The 22,022-nt window shown below is 48.4% G+C and overlaps 2 protein-coding genes across 7 annotated transcripts; one reads left to right on the forward strand and one right to left on the reverse strand.

The window, feature by feature from the left end:
• The first annotated feature begins 1,485 nt into the window (after positions 1 to 1,485).
• LOC127395058 (cytochrome c oxidase assembly protein COX14 homolog) lies at positions 1,486 to 1,962 on the forward strand. Its single transcript, XM_051641475.1, has 2 exons — positions 1,486 to 1,576; positions 1,682 to 1,962. The coding sequence occupies exon 2, from the start codon at positions 1,690 to 1,692 to the stop codon at positions 1,846 to 1,848; it is 159 nt and encodes a 52-aa protein (XP_051497435.1). The 5' UTR covers positions 1,486 to 1,576; positions 1,682 to 1,689; the 3' UTR covers positions 1,849 to 1,962.
• A 111-nt stretch (positions 1,963 to 2,073) lies between these two features.
• On the reverse strand, positions 2,074 to 20,828 carry CERS5 (ceramide synthase 5). 6 transcript variants are annotated; one of them, XM_051641474.1, is made up of 11 exons: positions 20,625 to 20,828; positions 14,835 to 14,940; positions 12,657 to 12,787; positions 11,639 to 11,696; positions 10,920 to 10,970; positions 10,149 to 10,241; positions 8,710 to 8,838; positions 8,328 to 8,434; positions 6,347 to 6,503; positions 4,944 to 4,973; positions 2,074 to 3,332 (listed from the first exon to the last, which is right to left on the reverse strand). In XM_051641474.1, the coding sequence occupies exons 1-11, from the start codon at positions 20,816 to 20,818 to the stop codon at positions 3,180 to 3,182; spliced, it is 1,209 nt and encodes a 402-aa protein (XP_051497434.1). In that variant the 5' UTR covers positions 20,819 to 20,828; the 3' UTR covers positions 2,074 to 3,179. The 6 variants fall into 6 exon arrangements, 5 of the variants coding, with proteins under 5 accessions (XP_051497434.1, XP_051497431.1, XP_051497430.1 ...); XR_007891718.1 differs by having other exon boundaries at positions 3,254 to 3,332; positions 4,944 to 5,041; XM_051641471.1 differs by lacking the exon at positions 4,944 to 4,973 and having other exon boundaries at positions 10,149 to 10,169.
• Positions 20,829 to 22,022: the final 1,194 nt, after the last annotated feature.

Raw genomic sequence — 22,022 nt, forward strand, 5'->3', positions numbered from 1 at the left:
AGAAACAGCAAGAATGTCCCTGCAGGTCACTGCCCAGTCACAACATCACACAGTGTCCCACTTGCTTTTTCTCAGCAGAGGTTCCAGCGTTAAATTTTGGCTGTGGGACCGAAGAGGGTTGGGATTGCAAAGCTGAAACTGAGGAGAGAATCCAAACTCTTCCACTTGGGGCCTGCAGGAGCTGGGCCAGGACCCCCCGTGTCCCCTGTACCCCAGGCCTCCCTTCCTCTGATGTCTCAGCTCCTTGGGACATGCTGTGTTGTTTTATTCATCTCTTCCCAGCTGCTCTTTCCACACTTGCCTTGTCCCTGTCTTTCTTTGAAATGCATCTTGTGCTGAGTGACCTTTCCAGGACTCTTAGGCCTCTGCTCAGGCTCTTGCCCAGGGAATTCAATCTGCTGGCACTGCAGTTGTTTCTGTGCCTTTTATTAGACACTCTTCCTCACTAGGCACCCTGCGACCTTTAAATTCAACTGAGCTCTTGTGCAGAAAGCAGCCAGCACTGGCTTCCTCTAAGGAGGAACTTTTCTGAGGTTGGAGGGAGGACAAAGGAAGCTCAGCCTGTTCCCGCAGGGCTGGCACAACTTCTAGTTCCCTTTGTCTTGAAGTGCTTCAGGAATCCCAGCTCGGGAGCTGGGACATGAGGCTCATGCAGGAAAAAGGGGCTCTGAGCTCTCTTCCCTGGGCACCAGGCAGTCCCCCACCCTGGCCAGCACCTGCCTGGAGCTGCAGCAGGATCAGGAATCGTCTTTTGGAATTGCACTCCATTGTGAAGTGCTCAGCTCTTGGTGCATCCCTCCTCCTGCGGCTTCCTCAAGCGCCAGGGGCAGCGCCGAGTCCTGCACCCGCTGAAGGTCCCGGGCCTCACCTGGGGGCAGCCAAACCCGCAAGTCTCTGCCTTTTAGACCCTCGGAGCAGCTCTGCGCTGCCGCTGGAGTTCACGAGCTATAAAAAGTCCTCCCTTTGCCATTTGGGGTTATGTTTTGCAGCCTCAGCACATCCAGCACCGCAGGGATCTGCAGCAGCCTGGGAAAAGGAGGAGAGAAGGGGGTAGGGGGGGAAGGGCAGCCGGTCTGGGGCAGCCTCAGAGCTCGACAAGAGCCCTCAGAGCTCGACAAGAGCCCTCAGAGCTCGACAGGGCCCTCAGAGCAGTGCGGTGCCGCCACCGCAGCACTCAACTGCTGAGCAAGGAGCTCGGGGAGCGGAGCAGCACCCGCTGCCAGCACCGAGGGGGAGCAGAGTCTCCCCCAGGGGCCTCCCCGGCTGCCAGGGCCCGGCGAGCACCTCAGCGCCTCCCGGGACCTCAGCGCCTCCCGGGACCGGCGCAGCCCCCGGCCCCAGCGCGCTCCCTCGGGGCTCCCGCCGGCTCCGCCGCAGGGAGGGCAGCCTGGGCGGGGCAGGACGGGGCGGGACGGGGCAGGACGGGGCGGGAGCGGCGGGACGGGCCTGAGGCGGCGGCAGCGGCGGCGCCATCGGCCTCAGCTTCCCGGCGGGCAGCGCGGCGGGCACGTGACCGGAAGGGGCAGCCGGGCGCGCAGGAAGCGGAGGCACCGGAGGAGGCAGCGGAGCGGGGCAGGTAGGGGCGCGGGGAGGGGGTGGGAAACGGCCCTGGCGAGGGGGGTGGGAGCGTTCCCGGCCCCGCTGAGCTCTTCCCCCCCCAACCCTCCTCCCCGTGTTGCAGGCGCGGCCATGGTGTCCGGCAAGCAGCTGGCCGACTTCGGCTACAAGGCCTTCTCCGGTTCCATGATGCTGCTGACGGTGTACGGCGGGTACCTGTGCGGGGTCCGCGCCTACCGACTCCTCCAGCGCCGGCGAGAGAGGCAGGCGGCGGCCGGCCCCGAGAGCTGAGGGGCGGCCTGAGACTCGGGAACGCCTCGGGATGGGGGGGGGCGCCGGGAAGCGGCTCCATCCCCGCCCCGGGAGGTGGTGGAGAAGAATAAAATCGGTGTGAAAAGAGCCAAAGGTGGTGCCGGGTGGTGTCTCTGCCCAAACCGGGGTCCCCTTCCCCTTACAAAGCCCTCAGGAAAGGGCTGCCCATGTCCTCGATGGGTTTTCCCAAACATGCCAACCGTGTTTCTGAAGCATCTTTTAATCGGAGAGAAGAGTAAACAATGGTATAAAATGGTAACAACTCAAGAAGTTTCCAAAATTCTGCTCATGATTGACACGCGGGTCTTGTTATTGCCCCTAAGTACCATCGAGTTAAAAAAAAATAAACACACAACAACAAAGAAGCCCCAGGGTGTGGCTGCTCTTCCAGCCCCTGAATCCTCTGCTCAAAACCAGAGCAGCACCTTCCACTTCTCTCTCCAGATACCAACAAGTAGGACTGAAACATTGTCTGGCAAGATAAATGCAGCCCTGCTCTGCCCTCAGCTCCTAGCTCAGCCATAGCCTGGAGGTCTAGAAACAGCTTCAAAACCAGAAATGGCAACAGAAAGAAGACCAATTTAAAAGGCTTGTATTGTGATAGTTGTCTCAGGGGCAATAAACAACCCCCCCTCCCCCATTTCAGAAGATTGAAGACTTCAGAGGGGCTTGGAGCACCAAAAGAGGCAGCAGACACTGGCCTGGTCCCTCGTGGCAGCAGAGATAGAAGCTGTGACCTCCTGAGCACGTAGCACCCGGGGAGGTGGGAACAAGGTCCCTGTTGTAGCACAGTCCAGTTCCAAGGCTGGCCCAGCCCAGAGCACTCCCAGCAGGACTGGGAGGAGGAGTCTCTGCTGCTGCCAGAGCAGCTGGGAGGTGGAACCATGGGGACCTGTGTTCTCCCTGCTCTTCAGTGGCTTCTGGAGTGCATCAAGGAGACCTGCTGACCCTGCCCCGCACCAAACCGGCCCCGCCAGCCCAGCCCCAACCTGTTCCACCTTGAGTTGATCCCAGTAAAAACCAGTTTGTCACAAAGATACCTCTGCAAAAGATCGACGGGGCTAAGATTGAAAGTACAAAACGGCTTCAAGTGAGATCTGCAGCTTGGTTTCTGCCCTGCTCATTTGGCTTCATCCCTTCAGTCGTGCAAAGCCTCTTGGACTGGTCCGGATCGTGCCCATTTCAGATTTGCTGGAGGTTTCTGGGGAAGGGGTCTCTTGATTTAAAGATCACTTGGGAATGTGGAGCTCAACACACCTAGGATATCTGAAGACAAGTCTGTGTTTGCTCAAGGCCACCTGGCAGCCTTACTACTCCTCTTCTGTCCACTGCCCACTGCCCACGTGGCCGTTGATGCGGTTGGAACCGTTGCTGGAAGTGCTGAGAACTCCTTTTGTGCTGTGGGGAGTCACCTCCTCCTCCTCAGAGCTGCTCTCCACGTCACTGCGGTCATCCTTGGACACCTGAGCATGGCAGATGGGAAGGGGGCAGTGCCCAGGGGGAAAGGGGAGGTGAAAAATGGACAGAAAGCAGCAGTGAGTTGGTTGTGTCCCTGTGACAAGCAGCTTCGCTCACATCACCTCCTGCATTTCATCCTGAAAGGCCTCAAACCCTCAGGGAGGGACCTGCCCTCACAGTCAGGGATGCCAACACAGCCTGGAAATCCAAGCCCTATTTCCCAAGCCCTCTGTGAAGCCCTGCACTGCTCCTGCCCTCACCCAGCCAGAGGACACTGCAGGTCTCTGGTTCTTCTCTCCCAACAGCTGCTTTCTCCACGGGTCAGAGGCTGCTCGTCCAAACACCCCATTTCTTTGGGATCTTCAAAACTTCCCACACCATAACCATCAGTGGGGATGATGAGCAAAACCAAACCAGCTCTCTCTCTGTTTTACAGAGAACATTCTGTCCTACAGGGAGCAACTTCTGATACTTTAAAAATTAACCAGCTGTGTTTATCAGCTATTTGCACACAGTGCCTCCCATTCACACAGCTCGTAGCTCGTACAGGAAAACCTTTTTACAAGCAAAAAGCCTGTTTGGACAGGGGGCTGGAGGACACAGACAACAATCAATCCAGTCAACACCTTCTCAGGAACAGAAGGAACATCTCAGCCTAGAAATCTAGAGCTGCTCGGCCGAGTTAGGGCTTTGGCTGCAAATCCAGCCGAGTTTTGATTCGTCGGTGGGACGTGGAACCTCCCGCAGCAGCTCCAGGCACGCGGTGCTGCCGGGGGCTGGGAATGCCGCGGGAGGGCAGTGTCCAGCCCGGGAATGCCGCGGGAGGGCAGTGTCCAGCCCGGGAATGCCGCGGGAGGGCAGGGAAGAGGCGACAAACCCGGCGCCAACTGCCCCGAGAAGCAGAGCAAGGGCCGCCCGAGCTCTGCCCGCCCCTCCACAGCCCCTCAGCTACTCCCTCTGCAACCACCTCGCAGCTGGGTCCCAGGATTTTTCAGCATTTCCTTCTCCCTCCTGCTTTTGAGTCGGGGCTTTTCCAACAGCACCAAGCAGGAAGTTTTTTTGAAGGGGAGGGCAGATCTGGCAGCCAGCCAGGTGAAGTTAATGATCTCCAGGATCTTTTGACAGCCCTGCTGGATGTCCTGGCTTCTGCCCCTTGCCAGAACGTTTGGTATCTTTCCCCACTCTCTGGCTATGGTGGAAGTTCAAAGGGTCACTGGGAGGAAGCAGAAATCCCTTGAAATGGTTCCTGTTATTTGGGGGACAAGTGCCTGTTTGACTCCTTTCCACAAATCCCCTGCACTGCTCCTGTCCTCTCCCCCCAGGGCAGGTGAATGAGCACTAAGGACAGACAGGAGAGGCTCTGGGCATATGAAAGCAGGAAGGTGAAGGTCAAGCAGCCAGATGAGAACAAACCCCCAGGACACTGCTTTGACCTTTGGAAAAACCTGCTTTTCAGCATCTTTTCAGAAGCAGGTCTGTATCATCCAGGGAGAGGAACATTTTAAGAGAAGGCACCAGGCATCCAGAGCCCCAAGAGCACAGCTTGGCTTTTGTCTGAGCCTTGAAACAGAAACAGATTGTTTCAGTGGATAAATAGAAGCACAGATCACACTTACATGCAAAGGATGAAACTGTCCAGCTCCAATCTGGCACAGAGAAAAGGAGAAAAGAATGAAGAAGACAGAGCTTAGAGTCCTTTCTCTGGCTAGGTCACCTGGACAGGAGAGAACCAAGGAAAGGAAAAAGATGTAGACCTCAGGATATAGAAACAGCTGCACAGACAGAAAATCAGACATTTGCAGCAGCAGCTGTGGGGAGCAGATGAAAAGATCATGTGTTCAGTCCAAAATGTGGCCTCCCCTGATCATGACACAGACAACTACCACAGAAATGTTTTCCAAGGTTACTTTCCAAGTGTAGGGGCAGCTGAGAAGTCAAGACACAAAATAAAATCAAGCCATGAGAGAAACTCAGATAAGAATACCAAATATCTGATTTTTTTAAAAAGCATTTGTGGTATGACATCAGCTGTAGTGCAAAGGAAGTGGCTTGTCCTGATGGGAAGGCTGGGTGTCAGATTAGTTCCTAGCCTGGCTGGCCTGTCTCATGCTGCTTCAATTCAATGACACCTTTTTGCTTGGCAACTGAGGCTGCAGCCAGAAGTCAGCTCTGTTGGCTCTCAGGGCAGTATCTGTTGCCAACCAGCTGCTGTCATTTCACCCCCCCCTCTCCCCAAGACTCCCAACACAAATGAGAATCCAACACTCAGGACTGAAGCCAGACTGCACCCCATGAGCCCAGCAAACCCCACTGCACTTCTGATCACCCCTCTGCTGCCTGCAGCTCCACGTCTGGCCCAGGGGAAGATGCACAACCTCCCATCACACCCCAAGAACCAGCTGGAAAACATCCCGTGTCACCTGAAACTCCAAACAAGTACAGAACAAGTCTGTCCTCATCACTATTATTGCAGTCTCTGAACATCCTGGAAAATGGTTTTACTTCCCTGCACGAGAGGAGAGCAGCCCTGCCTTTGTACAACCTGGCAGCTCCAGGCTGCAGAGCAACCAAGGTAGAAAAAACTACCATCTACAAAGTCCTCCTGATGCAAATCCCTCCAGAACTGGGACCTGCCCTCACCAAAGGGGCCAGTTTCTCCTGATTGCTTAACGGGGCCTGTGGGAAGGGTTGGATGGGGCTCTGAGCAGCCTGGGCTGGTGGGAGGTGTCCCTGCCCATGCAGGGGGTGGGATTTAGAGGATCTTTAGATCATGGAATGGTTTGGAGGGGACCTTCAAGACCACCCAGATGAGCCACCAGATGATCTTTAAGGTGCTGCCCCATCCTTGGAAGTGTTCAAGGTATCTTTTATGGGGCTTGGAGCAGCCTGGGCTGGTGGGAGGTGTCCCTGCCCATGCAGGGGGGCTGGGACTGGATGGTCTTGAAGGTCCTTTCCAACCTAAACCCTTCCATGCTTCTGTGACCCTAAGAAAGAGGCCCCAAAGCAGCAACCATCTTACCTTTCCCCTCACCAGGGCCTTGGAGGCAGTGCGGACGATAAGATAGGACCAGATGATGTGCAAGATCTGCAGGGTGATCAGGAGCCCATTGAAGAGCCACCAGGAAGGGTAAGGACCGATCAGCTCCCAGCTTTCAAACAGGGTTGTGTTCAAAATCCTAGAAGAGATGCAGAAACACAGATGAAGACTGAGAGGGCAGATGCACAGCAGCCTGGAGCTCACTGAAGCATCTGCTGCTTTGCTCCTCATCAGAGCAATGATGCAGCTCAGCTCCTGCCAGAGTCAGGAGCCAGACTAAAGCTAATGAGAAACATTTGAACTGAGCAACCAACAGAAGATGTGAATGTTCTGCAGTTTGGTTACACATACAAGATCTGCTGCCAATTTCCTTCTCAAAAGCATGAACATTTATAATAACGACAGGAAGTGATGTCAAGCTGCTCTGGTCACCAAAACAACTGTTAACACGTTCATACTTGGGCAAACTTCACCCACACTTAAAGACCAGGAAGGAATTTTGTTCCCAGCCTCCCTCCTCTGCACTATTCTTTTCCCTTTCTGGTTTTTTTTTTTAAGGTTTTTAATAGATTCCTCCTGCCAAGCTGGAGGACTAGAAGCTGCTTTATGGACAAAGCTTCGTGCTTTCATTATTGTTTTGCTGTTCTTGTTGCTGGGAGTTATTGCCAGTACTTAAGTAATTTAATAAACACTTTAGATTTTATGAAGTAGGGAGGTATGGAGAGACCTTTAAAGGAGTCATTAACTTCACACAGCTTTTAACATTTCACAAGAAAAACAATCCTTTCAAACAAGAACCCAAGCCCCTCAAAATGCAGCTCCAAAAGCAGGTAACTGACAGCCAGTTTATGGGGGAATTAAATGCAATTCCAGAGATCTGATGTTCTGTCTAATAAGGGAAGGGAACACACGTGCAGTGAAATAGCAAAGGGTCTGCAATAGCACTGTGAGCTTGCCAGATTTCCCTACCAAGATGAGGAATTACATTTCAGGCAGTGGAAAATGCATTAAAGATTTACAGGACTTGCCCAGCAAGAGCCTGATGCAAGAGCATCACCTGATGACAAACAGCAATAAAAACAAGGACAACTCTCTCATCTGTCACTGGAGCCTCTGAAGAACTAAGAATTAAAGCTCTTCCTTCTCCAGGTTCCTTTGATGCATTTACTGGAAAAGAAAGCAGAGCTTTAATTGCAACCCTAACAGCAAAGTGTGAGTGTGGTTTCTGCCTGATCAGGGCACCCAAGAGAAGGGGAATGCAAGCTGCCCACTGCCTGGGAAATCAATATATCCAATAAATCCAAAATAAACGGAATGATCATCAGTTGTGACCAAATTTTCCTCTCTCTTTTTACACAGAATCAAGTGGGTAGCAGCTCAGCAGCAGCAGAACCTCACCAAGCCTGACCTGAGAGGGAATCTCATTAGAGGATGATTAGCTGTAAGCCATTTAGCCAAGCTTTTACCTCCCAAGAAACCTAAGACTTATTTCTGGTTCAGAACAGTCACGACACAAGGAGAGGACACAAGTGTCATAAGAATCAGAAACTGCACTGATGACTAAGCCAGATACTTAAAAATCAAATTTACCTCAAGAGACCATGCCTCACTTGTAACTTAATTCCAAAACTTCTTAAGAGAATCAAACAACCCTTTAAGTCTTTCAGAGCAGATTTTGGCTGACTTGGCTCCAACCAACAAGCACTGTCATCACTTTGCAGCAGGAGCAGAGGGACCAGCTGTGCACTGGGATTCTGGTGGCTTTTCACACTCCCTCAGCTGCCTCTTGAGAGGTTTCTTCATACCCTGAGTTGCGAACACTGCTCCACACAGTGCTTGGGGTTGTCTGCAGCTCCAGGCTGCCTTGAGGGACAGGCTGGAATGCTTGCAAAAAGTCTAAATACACAGGTTTTGCTTAAAGGATTGAAAGAACAAACAAGACCTCCCAGCTCAAGGTGCTCACCAGAAAGGATAAATGCCCAACCGTGTAACGATGAACACGACACCAAAGAGCATGAAGAAAGCATCACAGAGACGTTGGTACTTGGCATAATTAGCTAGCTTTGCAGCCTAGAAGAGACAAGAAAGATGAGAATATTATTCCCTTTGTGCACTCATGTAATTACCAGGCTGTAGAGCTTCAAAAACCCTCAAGCCATCACATTTTTAAGGCGTTTGGAACATTGAGGGATTATTCTCAGCACTAAGGCAGTTATGAGGAAAAGCTGACAAGGCAGGATCAGCAGCACAAGTTTTCTGGCATATTTAATGTAGCTGATTAAGAATGGGAAAGTCAGCTTGCTCCCCTGAGCATTCAGCATGCAAAGATTTCAAAGAAAACTGACCTCTAAAAGGAAATCTGATGCATCATGGAGACACAGCACCAGAGTTCCAACCCGCACCATATTATTCATGTAAGAGAACGTGATGAGTCCAATTGTAGCCAAATGATGGACAAACATGATCAGAAAGTCCTGGAAATAAGGAAAAAAAAATTAATATTAATCACGACTCTTTGGCTGTCAAACAAATACAAAGGTTTGGAACTGAGCCACAAAACTGGGGTCACAGGTTTTACTTCAGTTCAGACTCTTTAACTCCGCAAAAAGCACAGCTCATCACACACCAACCAGCATCTCTGGAGGCTCCAGAAAGGTCTCCCAGCATTAGTGCTCCTGGGAAGTCAGAACCTTGCACACACAGGCACAGCACAGTCTCTCTGGCACACATGCAAGGAAAAGATAAGCAGACCCCAGTGAACAGATGGATAGGACAAAAAAAAGCCCCTGATTTTTTGCTCCTTTTGGTTTTCCAGTCATGTTGCTGGTGCTTTCAGCTCTGGGCACACACTGCAAGTCTGCTGCTGTGGTCAGCACCAAGAGCTGCCAGAGCAGGCACAGAACACGAGATAACCCAGCAGCAAGAACAAGGCCACTTCATTAAAGAAATGTTTACAATGCACATACATCCAGGGCTGGTTTCCAGTTTAACCCCCTGGCTTCACCACTTCCCTGTCCATGTGCCTTCCCTGCAGTGGGGAACATCACCCACTTTAAGCCAGAGTACAGCACTAAATATTATAAACAACATGAAATGTTATAAACAGTACCACAGATGCTGGTAAGCACTCCCTCTCTGCAGCCCTGAGATTCTCTCCCAGTAATATTTCAGTACAGAAAAAAAAAAAATCCGAGGCAAACTTTTCTTTTTGAACAGTCAGTGCAAGAATTGGGATCATTTGCTACTTTACAGTTTGTAGAACAGGAGCAATAAACCATCACTGACTATGAACTGTTTTCCAACAGCAACAAGAAGCCAAATCCCAGACTGGAATCAGACTGGGAATCGTGACCAGTTCTGCTGCACACATGAAAAATTAGCTTCAAACCAAGGTTTATAATTGCTGCAGTGTTGCCATTTTCTCACCCAGCTCAGCAAGGTACTGCTTTGAGCATCTCATTTTCCTGTTTTCTTGCAAGCCTTCTAATTAAATCTACTTTTACACAATGGTTTGATAACTTTTTTATTGGGAGGTATTGAGTGATTCTGCCCTTTCCCCTGGAAGGTGAAAGAGACTCAAGGATACACCAGGTTGCCTGTCAGGTTTGCTCCTCCCTTTTCCCAGGAGAGGCAGGGATTCCAGGAGGTGGGCTACACACAGCCAGGAATGAGGAAGAAAGTGCAGATTTGACTATGCTTTGGCTTTCCTGGGCAGGCACACTCCCATTTTTTGTTAGTCCCATCTACTGAGCAAAGTGGTTAGTGCAGTTCTGGTTTCTCTCACCTTCCGTTTAATGTCTGTAAACTGAGAAAACATGAGAGACCAATAAAAGGCCAGCTCCAAAATATAGTAATAATAAAGCCTGGATGTTAGAGGCTGGAAAACAAACAAAGATAGCACAATTAGAGGCAAAGTACTTTAAAATGTACATGAAAATTGACTTTTTGCTTCCTTCCCATCCCACTCTGTTCCTCTAGAATGCTGAGGCATAAGGTAAAAGATCCAGAATGAAGGTTTAGTAAAAAGAAGCTTAAGCATCAGATGCTCCACTCCAGGCTCAGTCACACACACGTGTGTGTTTGAGCTTTATTAAAAGGAGTAAGATTCCCTTGTCAATATTTACAACACATGATAGTGCAGCCTCTTGGATTAGGACACCCAGGCACTGACACAGGCTCCTTGGCCTCTGCTGCACCATGAAAACAACACTGCATATAAGTTACCAGTATCATTTTATTATGCAGAATTATTATTTTTTTACACTTTTATTCATCTCAGCAGCAAGTAACTATAAAATGAACTGAGTCAGCTCTAGCTGAGGAAACACTGCTGGGAAACCTAACCAGGATCAGAGGAGAGGAAGAGGAACTGCCATCCTTGTGCCTTCCAAAAGGGATGGCCACTGGAAAGCTCCTCAGCTGCAGCCTGTGCACCAGCCACCCCACAGAGTACTGAGAAGCACCCAGGTCTGCTGAGCTTCCATTTGCTACCACTAACAAAAGGAAACCTGAAATTGTGCAAAAAGATGGGCCCTGGCAAGTGTTCATCTCCTACCTGAAAAGGGTAGTTGTACCAGCACTGTCGTGTGTCCCAAAACCAGGGTGCCTAGGGGGAAAGAGAAGTTGTTATTCCCTGGGTTTATTCTTCCCTGTCACCTAAGGCAGCTGATCCCTACAGTGCTGTCACCCTGGAATTGTATCTTGATGCTACCATTCAAGCTAAATGTATTATAAAACATCCTAGTGATTTAAAATATTCTTTCTGCAGTCAAAGGCAAGTGACACTGCAATGGAAGTTCAAAGGATAATCAAGCAGCCCTAATACTACTAAAGACCCCCAGAGATGAACCTCTGTCCCTTCAGGAGGGAGATGAGAAAAATACAGACAGCAATAAAATTGAACAACAATAAAACCAAAACACCTCACAAACCAAAGACTCAGTTCTGTCCCCAAAGTTTCTAACATTTCCATAAAGAGATCTGTAGAACTTTCCTATAGTGTAAAGAATCATGGAATGGTTTGGGTTGGAAGGGACCTTAAAGATCATCTAGTCCCCCCTGCATGGGCAGGGAAGAAGGTCCTTAAACAGAAACCCAAGGATCTCAAACAAGGGAACATAAAGGTGATTATCACCACTAAACCCCTTTGGTTTAAGCTGGGTGCAAGCCCTGAAGGGCTGACACAGGAGCCAAAGCCCCCCTGTTTCTGCAGAACAACCAGAACCCAACTGCATGGCCCACAGAACCAGGGGTGGGGGTGACAGACCAACTCACCGTCCAGAGAAACCTGATTCCATAAAAAAATATACTTAAATAAAATGTAAATCTCCACCTGGAAGAAACAAAAAAAATTACACTTATGAAAGAGAAAGAGCTTTTGGTCAGCATTTGTAACAAAAACTGGAACAGGTGTGAAAAAAAAAACCACCCAATTTTGACACCTGAAAAGCTTTCACCCCCCAAAAGGTAATCCCTTCATTTGCAAACATTTAATGAAGATAAACCTATTGAAAAGCTTTCCCAGCACACACAAGTTTGCATCAAGAGACAAGTCTGAAATAAAGTTCAGAGGGAACATGCATCATTCATATGATTTAATGTACAACAAGATATTCTGTTATCCAGAACGTATCCTAATATATGAATTTGTCCCTCTTACCTTGTGGCTTTAAGTAGACAAGTTACTGGGGGGAAGAATTAATATGAAGAAAGTTACTAGAAAGGAAAGAAACCAGCACAGAAGAAATAACAAGTCAGGAAAAAAAAATGCAGATGCTACTAGACTACCAGAGGTAACTACAGGTAACTCAGAAAGAAACAAAGGACAAGAGAGTGAACTGAAATGGAAAGAACAGGAACCCAAGAGGTGTCTGTTCAAGGGTTTGTCCATCACTGTGTAAGCCAGGAGGTTGTTCTGTCTGGAAACAAATGCTGGTCTCCAACACAAGTGTGGAGACACCAGCCCAGCCCTCAGTGCAATGACACTGTGCACACACATCTGGACACACATGCACACTGAGGTGCCACCTTTAGCTAAAGCTGCTCAGGGTGGGCAGGAATGACTCCTGCACGTCTTCTGGTCACTCATCCACACATACAAAATATTTTACAACACTGAATTCTAAAAAACACTCCTCACTTCTTTCATTTGCTTAGAAGAGAATCTACCTTCCCCCAGCCAAGCCCAAGACACCCATTTAAATCAGCAGCTGACCACAGGTCCAGTTAGAGAAGACAACACACAGCTGGAGCTATAAGATGAAGCCACATCTTGGCCTCTGCACAGACATACATGCTCTCACAAAATTTTGTGAGGGTGGTGGGTTTGTCCTGGTTCCTCCGGTGACGAAACCAGCGCTGGATCTTTCGCACATCCCAGTCTAGCTGCTTTGACAAGCCTTCTAACCTTTTTCCATCTGGAGACTAAAGGAAAACGAAACAAGTGTCATTTCTCCTACTTCTCAACCTACTTGCAGTCTGAGATCCCCTCTGTACCGTGACAGAAAGGATGCACAGGTAACAAACCCCACAGACTAGGAAGGCATTTGGTACAGAAGCAGGAACCCATGGCCACAAATGTTCATTCATGTTTAACCTTCATAAGCCACTAATTACTTAATTATCCAGAATGCTTTTGGTTTAACATTTCCGCATCTATCCCATCATTTGGCAGAACATTATAACAAAGAATGCAATTGTTCTGTTTCTTACTTTGGGAGGAGGAGCAGCTTTTAAAATGTCCCGTCCTACCTGTTAAAACCTGCACACCAATTCAAACAGTCCAGGGCTCAGGAAAACCAGAGTTGAACACATTGAAGGGAAACTTCAAAGCAAGAGTTGGTTTAACACTCTAGATATTTCTGTATTCCAAAAGAGCACCACAGAGGTGCTGTCATTTCCATTAGCAAAGTTTATTAACAAAATTAAATTTGAAAAGAGAAATAATTGCATGACGAATAATCTAGCACTGTTCTCTGACTGGAAACTCAACGGGCAGTTTCATTTGTCTGAAGAATGACATAAATGGATTTATAAGAGACAAAGTGAACAAAACCTGATAACTACCTCCACAATGGCCCAGTGGTGAGATAAGCCACATTAGTTTCAGACCACTATCCTTTTAACAAGCTCTGCCAGGGAGCTCTTACAACTGAAAGATGATAAACACATTTTACTACTGGAGTTACATACAAACCCAAAGAACTCTGCAGAATTCTGATTTAATAGAATCTCCAGACAGTGCAGCTGAAAAGCAAGATTACTTGTCATTTGGTTTTCACTGTTGAGCCCGTGACTGTAATCCCACCACAACCAAATCTCCCTGCACTTAACCAGGCTTTAATGGTCTGGGCTGCCAGACACTTGGAAGTGAACCTGCCTCCAGGAATTCACAAAGCTCTGACTTCAGAGCAATGAAATTCTCCCCCTGCCCCAGTGCCACCCCACATCCACTTCTCCAAGTGCAACAGCAGCCACGAGCACCCTGGTACAGCTGAACACAGCTCTGCTTTCATAAGCTGGATGCATTTTGCACAGCATGTGTCCTCCTGGGCTTCCTAACCACTCATTTCAAGGACATCCCTGGCATAAAATCATCCCCACAAACAGCATCAAATCTCACAGACTTTTCAGTTCACACATCATTCCAAACATCTCAAAATGTTCATGTTCCCACGAGGCCACTTTTAGTAAAGCTTTTATAGAATTTCCCTTCCATTTACTGAGCTCTTTATCTGCTCCACTCAAAATGAAGCTCAGCATCACAAAACCAGAACATAAAACTTTCCATTTCATTATCTTTAATGAAAATCTATCACACTGTCTGCATGGATCTCACTGTCAACACCCAGAGCACAGACAGTGTGGAATTCTGTCATGCTGGAGTGAAGGAGCACGGAAAGAAAGGCCATGAAACAATCAAGAGGAACACCTTCTGCCAGCATTCAATGTCCTACCCTTTATCAGGGCACAGTTCCATTGACTGAACACCTTCCTCAAATATCTGACTTCCACTGTGACAGCTGTTGTCCAACTCCACAGCAGATGGCAAAAAGCAGAGGGAGGCATTCACACAACTGGCCAATAAAACCAGCAAAGGAACAGATCTCAAGGAAAAGAGCAGCACTTTTCCAACAGAAAGGGAAAGATTCTGGGAAACTTATTGAACCAAGAATCACCACCTCTTGCAGGAGCTGGACAACAGCAGGGAACTAAAGGATGAAGCCTCAAAACCTTTTTCTGAATAAAAAAAGGTTCTTCTGTGCACAAAAGCTTAGCTCAGCCATAAAGGGAATTTACTTTGCTACAAGAAGGATGTGCCAGAGGCAAAGTAAAATAAGAGGTTTTCTCATTGTGCATGCACAGGGTGAAATGCATTTCTCTTGAACTAGGGCAAGTGGAAGCAAAAAACTCCCACCCCTCCCTTTACTTCTAGGCCTCCTTTTCCAGCAGAATTTGAATCATGACTCACCTTAGTGATGGATGTAAACACCTTCTCTAAAATTGCATTGGGCTGGGCTCTGTGAGGTCCACTGTCCTGAATGCCAAGGTTTATGGCACATGGCTTGGCAATAAACCTGAAAGAGTTCCAAAGAAAGAGCTGGATTAAAACCAGGGATCTGTTTCCCTCCTCTGCCTGAATCACAAGGACCTGACTTGTCACCAACTGCACAACCCGTCCAAAAAGCTGTTGAAGATCTTCACTCTTCATAGGTGAAGTAACACCTTTTAATTAATCCAAAGGGCAACTGCAGACAGCACCTACAGTGCACACATCTGAAGTATAAAAACACCACACCTTGAAGTCTTTGGTTTGTAAGGATCCGAATTTACTCAGAAATGATAAAACAATAGCAGATAAAATAATAGCAGATCACTGATAGGAGTCCTCTGCAAACATAAATGCTAGAGCCCTTGTAGCCCTATAACCAAAATGCCTTCTTTTCAGAATGGGCCTTGGTGTCACAAAGCTCAGAACACAGAGAAGCTCAAGTGACAGTTCCTAAAAGACACACAGGTTGTTATTGTTTGTTTTCTGTTGGCTTTTTGTCTTTGAGAAAAATATAGTGGCTTGTTTCCTTCAGGAGAGAGAGGAAGATGCAAGAAGGTACTCAGTCTGGAAGAACCAAGATCTCAATGTCTCCCTCAGCCCTGGATGCACTACATATTCCAAATGCTGATCTAACACTTTGTGAATTTTATAGCACAGAATTTTTCACACTCTGAAAACCAGCCTCCTTTGGCAACTAAATTGAATTTATACACCTTGAAAAAGTAGTAGGTTTTGCTTAACCTTTGTGTCAAAATGGGCACAGGATTCCAAGGAAAATACACGTGTTCCCTGAACCTGAAACTGTTTTGTCTCCTGTTGGGAGAGGGGTTTCAAGAAGCAACTTTTACAGTTTTAATCAATTATTTTTGAGAGAAAGAGCACAAAGAACTTGTTTCTCAAAACAGATTTTGAAAAGGACCCAATGTTTGCATCACTGAATCCACTTTTCTCCAAAACAGATTGTTTCAGAGATAAGTGAAAGGAAGAGAAGTTCCACAGATGTATTCCATCCAGCAGAAAATGCTTCTTCCAAACACTGCGTTTGTTATCATTTTTCCTTGTGTTTAAAAGGAGAGAGAAAAATTCAGGAGAATCCTGACTCTAAGTGTCCCAGCAGCACTCATTCCTGGGAGCACATTGTTAGTGCTTCAGTAACAAACAGCTCTGACTCAAGAGCAGACACAGGTTGTGGGGTTTTCTCCTTGAGAAATTACAGATCAACTCATGACTAATCCTAAAGGAACTCCCCTGCTCTCAGAACACACAGGAGACACCAGTGGCCCCAGGTTCCACTGTCCTGACCCATCTCTTCAAATGTCCTGTTCAAAAGTCAGAGCATTAACAGAAAAAAAATAAATCATAAAAGAAAAAGGTGATTTCCTTTTAGCTTGGCTCAAAAGGCTCTCTGCTTCCTCTATCATCTAGAGCACCCGCCAGAAATCATGTGAGTTATGAAACATTTGGCCAGACTTCCACACAAGTGCACATCTTTATATTCTTCTTTCCTACAGGATATACCACAATAATAGCAGAGAAGTCCATGTGAACTTACAAGATGTCAAATATCTTTATTTCATTTTCTGGGACATGGTGCTTACAGCTCTGTTAATAACAAAAAAACCTGGCCTGAAGATACTCAGTTTGGGTTAGTTTCCTCAGGTAAGAGAGGAAAGCTGGAAAAATAAAAAAATCTGAACATTCGATTAATTTCTTATTCAGGAGAGTCTTCTTTTGTTTGAGGAAGAAGTAAAAAGAGAAAGAATGGTTAAGAAATCTTAGTGATCTATACAAAGGCTTGTCATTATTCTAGAATTCAAAAGTTGAAGCATCAAGGAAAGCAGAAACAGCACCTCCTCAAGGGAAAAAAAAAGGCAGAAATAATTCACTTCGGGACTTAAAGATTGAATCCCACCCCCCCAAAAAAAAAAAAAACACAACAAACCAAACAAAACCCACAATAAACTCAAAGCTTTGCATTAAACTATTCCTGAGAAGTTAATCTGAAAGGTCTTTTCCAACCCAAACTGTTACAGGATTCTATGACTTCCTGCACTAGTAGGCTCGGGGAAAAGAAACAGATGTGTCAAAAAAAAAAAAAATCAATAATCAAGAGTAAGGAACAGGCTACAGGTACAGGACTCAAATTAATCAAGCATGTGGGTGACCAAAGAACAAACCAAAAGAAGCCCCAACATCTCTGGGTGCACAGCAGCAGACAGACACCAAAACAAACACACGAGTCACAACAGAGAGAAGGGAGGTAGTCCCAGAAACAGGAAGGAAAAAGGCTGACAGGAAAGGATGTCATGACTTTTAAGGAAGTCTAATGTAGCTTCTCTGACTCTGTAAGTGATGGCTTGGTGCAAAGGGACTGCAAGGGACAAGTGTCCTTCCTGGGTGGCCATGCCTGGGCTGGCCACAGCTCATGAGCCCTCTGAGCAGCCACAGTCCAGCTCTTCAACCAGCTCTGGTGCAGGTGGAGCATGAAGGGAACAACCCTCTTGTTGGTCAGAAAAGCATCCAGGTGAGATGCTGTTCCCTTCAGGAGTTCATTAAGGAAAACTCACACTTCACACCTCGGTGGCATTTTACAGTTTGGCCACAGAACAGGTTTTCAGATGTGCAAGTTTTGCACTGTATCCCACAGAGAAAAATCTCTCCCCAGCAACAGCAGTTAAGCACCAAAACACTGCCCAGAAAGTAAAATTTCCATTCTTGGAGATACTCAAAACTGAACAGCACAAGACCATGAGCAGCCTGACTTGACTGAGATGTTGGCCTTGCTCAGAGGAGAGGATTGGACAAGGCGATCTCCAGAGGTGCCTTTTAATCTAAATTATTTTATGATTCCACTGAAACCTTAACCACAGCAACCATTCCCAAGGCCAACTGACTGCCACACCTTGCCAGCGAGGAATTATCATCACTTAAACACTTATATTACACTTTTATGAGCTCACTGGCTTCAGTCATACCTACCAAGCTACCTTTTTCACACTAGTTGTTAAGATAGACTGATTTTGAAAGCAACAATTTCCAAGTACACAGACTCATACGTTACAACAACCACGTCCCAGGTACTTCACAAACCCAAAGGCTGAATCCTTCCTTATGGAACATTCAGGTTTGTCTGGAGACTCCCTCTTACAGCTCTGAAAAGGAAGAACCATCTGCCAAACAGATTTATGAAGTATGCACTCGAAGTAAGAGTGTGTCTCTGCATATTCTCTCTCTGTCACTGTGTTAAGATTAAGTCACCTCATTCCACAACTTTCCCTACTTTTCCAGGCAGACCTGATGAAGTAACATCTAAAATAATTTCTTTTCTCCCTCCCACTTTGAGCACAAGCTGCAGATCCTTCCTCAGACCAGCAGAGTAACAAGCATATCTGTTACTGAAGGGCATTCCAGAGTAATTATAAACACATCATATGAATAACAGGCCTCAAGATACCTGGGATTTATTTTTTTTGTTGTGCCTGCAGGAGGACAAGATTTGTAAGGAGAAATAACAAGTGTAGTCAAGGAAAAAACCAAACCCACAAACTTGTGGGCAGAAGTTCTTTATCTTGCCTGCACAAAAATCCCACCCCTCTGCAGCTCAACAGGACTTTACCTTCCTCCACCAGTCTTGCCTCATCTCTAGAGCCACACACTTCCCACACTCAGCCTAATGAATATTTTACCAACATGATGCAAAAGTTAATTTATAGGAGCATTCACTAATGGCAACATGTGTCAGCACAAGTGTGTCAGTGTGACAGAAGCACTTCCTTACGCTGAAGATCTACAGCCAAAGAAGAAAAGCAAGAAATGAGGCAAAGCTCAAACAAAAGAGCTGCACAAGTATATAATTCAAATTCTGAGTCATCAAGGTCAACTGCCAAATGTGTGTCAAGGAAGACATTTGACACAACCATCCCCAAAGCCTGAATCACTGTATAGGCACAACGGGATTTTATGAAGACAAATCTGAACTTTTATGACACGTCCAGAGTGGCAGAAAGAAAGAGAAAAGCATTTCTTAAGTGTCTTGTAAAATAAACGTCCTGGAAGCTGCCCTGGCTGTTGCTCTCACCACCTGCTCAGTCCAGGATGCAGCCACTGAGACAGCATCACACAGACACAGCTGAAAAAAAAAAAAGGAACAAAACTCTCAGGAGCCAGGCCATGGCCTCTAGGTTTTATTGTGTGGGCAGAGGACTTAATTTGCAATTTGACTCCTCCCTAAACGAACTCTGCAAAAGGAATCTCACAAACCAGGTAGATATTATCAGGACAAAGTAACTGCTGCCAGTAGGCGTGGGGCAGGATGCACTGTCTCTCTCTTAACATCTCATAGTCCAGAGAACTTTCTGCACTTCTTCCCCAGACTGAGACACCTGGACTAAACAGGGCTTGGGAACTGAGGAGACCTTCCTACAATCATCTCCCTTCCAGGGGTATCATCCTGTCTCACAACTCCCCTTCCTTGTCTGCTGGCAGGAGTGAGCATTTGATCCAGAGAAGCAGCAGCACGCTGAGCTGAGGTTCTGGCACTGCCACGTGTGTTCCTGGGTCCTCTGCACTCGTTTGAGCTGCAAGGAGTTTTCTGAAGCTTTTCTGCCTTTTTAATTTTGGAGGACAGAAAGATAAAGTGGAGGAAAAAAAAAAAGGAGCCTCTCCAGCTTCTCTCCTGCTTCATTTTTCTCCACAGCTTGCCTGTCTCTTTACCTCATTCCAGTTCTCTTCTTGTTTAGTTTATGAAAACTCAGGGAAATTCACACTTTACAGAAAAACCCACAAACCAAAACCAACTCACTTCAGTCCTCCAGCCCTTTCCATGCCTAGAAATTCTTCTGCCCTTTCAGTGCAGAAATTCAGGATTAAATCAACTCTTTAAGTAGGAATACAAGGTGTCTTGATCTGCTTCACCCAAGTGATTTCCTAAATAAGCGGCTTCACTAATTAGTACCTTTGTCACCCACGCAGTCTGATCTGTGTGTGGCTGTAAGAGAAACACACCGTGGAGAGGATAAACCTTTGCCCCCAGGGATGAGTTAACATCCCATGTTTATGGATACTCAAGCAAATGAGAAACAACTGCACGACACCTGTTTATGGGCAGATAGGATGATCTGCACGCACTTGTATCACGCCTGAGATGCAGAGGAGCCACAAACTGTTTAATAATACACCAGGCCATGTGAACCAGCCCTATTTCCTCATCCAAGAACTCATAAGGAAAGTACAATAAAGGCAGAGACCAGCAACACTGAGCAAAGCGACCGCAGAGCGGTTGTGTCTGACTCGCCCCAGCCGAGGTTTTTCTGCAGGGGCGGAGAAATAAAAAGTGAATTCCCTGCGGAGTTTTCTCTCGCGCTGCCTCAACACGAGGCACCGCTACCTCCTGGAGATCCCGGGCCGAGGGAGAAATGAGCCCTGCGAGCTTGTGCACGTCGTGACAGACACAGCGGCCCCCAGGACAGGTTTTCCCGGCTTACACAACAGTCCCTTTCCACAGAAAAAAAGGGCCTCGGGAGATACCAAGGCCTCCGCGGAAGGCCTCGGCGGGGCCCGGCCTGCCCCGCTTCGCCTCCGGCCCGGCCCCGGGGCCCGTTGCTAAGAGACACCGGCGGCCTCCCCGAGCGCCCGGCCCCGCGGCGGCAGCGGGCAGCGTCCCGGCCTCCAGAAGAGCCCCGCGGCCCCGGCAGCCGGCCCCGCGCTCACCTCTCGAACAGCAACCGCACGGCGAAGATCCCGAGCGCCAGCGGGAAGGCGGAGAGAACGTGTCCCGCCCGCGGGTACTGCAGCCCGCTCCCCGGCGGGCCGGCTTCCCCTGCCAGGTCCGCCCACGTCACGTTGTGCGGCAGCCAGAACCGCTCGTTCCAGAACCAGGCCCGCAGCGCCGCGGCCGCCGCCATTATCCTCCTCTTCTTCCTCCTCCTCCTCCGCCGCCGCCGCCGCCGCCGCCTCCTCCTCCCGCCCGGCGGCCGCAGCTGAGGCGGCCACCGCAGCCCTCCCGGGGCGGCACCTCCCGCGCGCACCGCGCACGCGCGGGGCGGGGCGGGGCTCGGCCACGCCTCCCTCCCCAACTCGGACCGTTAGCTCCGCGCATGCGCGGGGAGCGCCCGGGCGGGCTCCCCCCACCCCCTCCCGGCGGGTCCTCCGGCCCCTCAGAGGCTCGTCCGGCCCCTCTGAGCCCCCGGGGCAGGGTTTGCAGCGGTTGTTGGAGCCACGGAGATGAGGAAGGGAGGGGAGCGTCTCCCTGATGAGGAAAGGCTGAGGGGGCTGGGTCTCTGCGTTGGTGAGGCCGCGTCTGGAGTGTTGTGTCCAACGCTGGGCCCCTCAGTTCCAAGAAGGGAACTGCTTGAAAGAGTCCAGGGCAGAGCCACAAGGATGATGAAGGGAGTGGAACATCTCCCTGATGAGGAAAGGCTGAGGGAGCTGGGGCTCTTTAGTTTGGAGAAAAGGAGACTGAGGGGTGACCTCATCAATGTTGACAAATACGTAAAGGGTGAGTGTCAAGAAGATGGAGTGAAGCTTTTTTCAGTGATGACCAGTGATAGGACAAGGAGTAATGGATGAAAATTGGAGCACAGGAGGTATCAGAAATATTTTTTTTACTGTGAGAGTGACAGAGCCCTGGGACAGGCTGCCCAGAGAGGCTGTGGAGTCTCCTTCTCTGGAGACATTCAAACCCACCTGGACACGTTCCTGTGTGACCTACTCTAGGTGATCCTGCTCTGGCAGGGGGGTTGGACTGGATGGTCTTTCGAGGTCCCTTCCAACCCCTCAGATTCTGTGATTCTGTTCTGACTGAAAAAAGTCCTCAAGACAGTCTTTTTGGAGTACTGTGCCTGGTTCTAGACCCCACTGATGCAAGGACAGGGAGCTGCTGGAGTGAATCCAAAGGAGGCCACAGAGGCTGAGAGAGTTGGGGGTGTTCAGCCTGGAGAAAAAAAGGCTCTGGGGAAACCTTAGAGCACCTTCCAGTACCTAAAGGAGGCCCACAAGAAAGCTGGAGAAGGATGTTTTTTTTTAAGAGCATGGAGTGATAGGATAAGGGGAGAATGGCTTTAAACTGGAAGAGGGGAGATGTAGGTTGGACATTAGGAAGAAATTATT

This window comes from Apus apus, chromosome 28, assembly GCF_020740795.1.
Source record: "Apus apus isolate bApuApu2 chromosome 28, bApuApu2.pri.cur, whole genome shotgun sequence".
NCBI lineage: Eukaryota > Metazoa > Chordata > Aves > Apodiformes > Apodidae > Apus > Apus apus.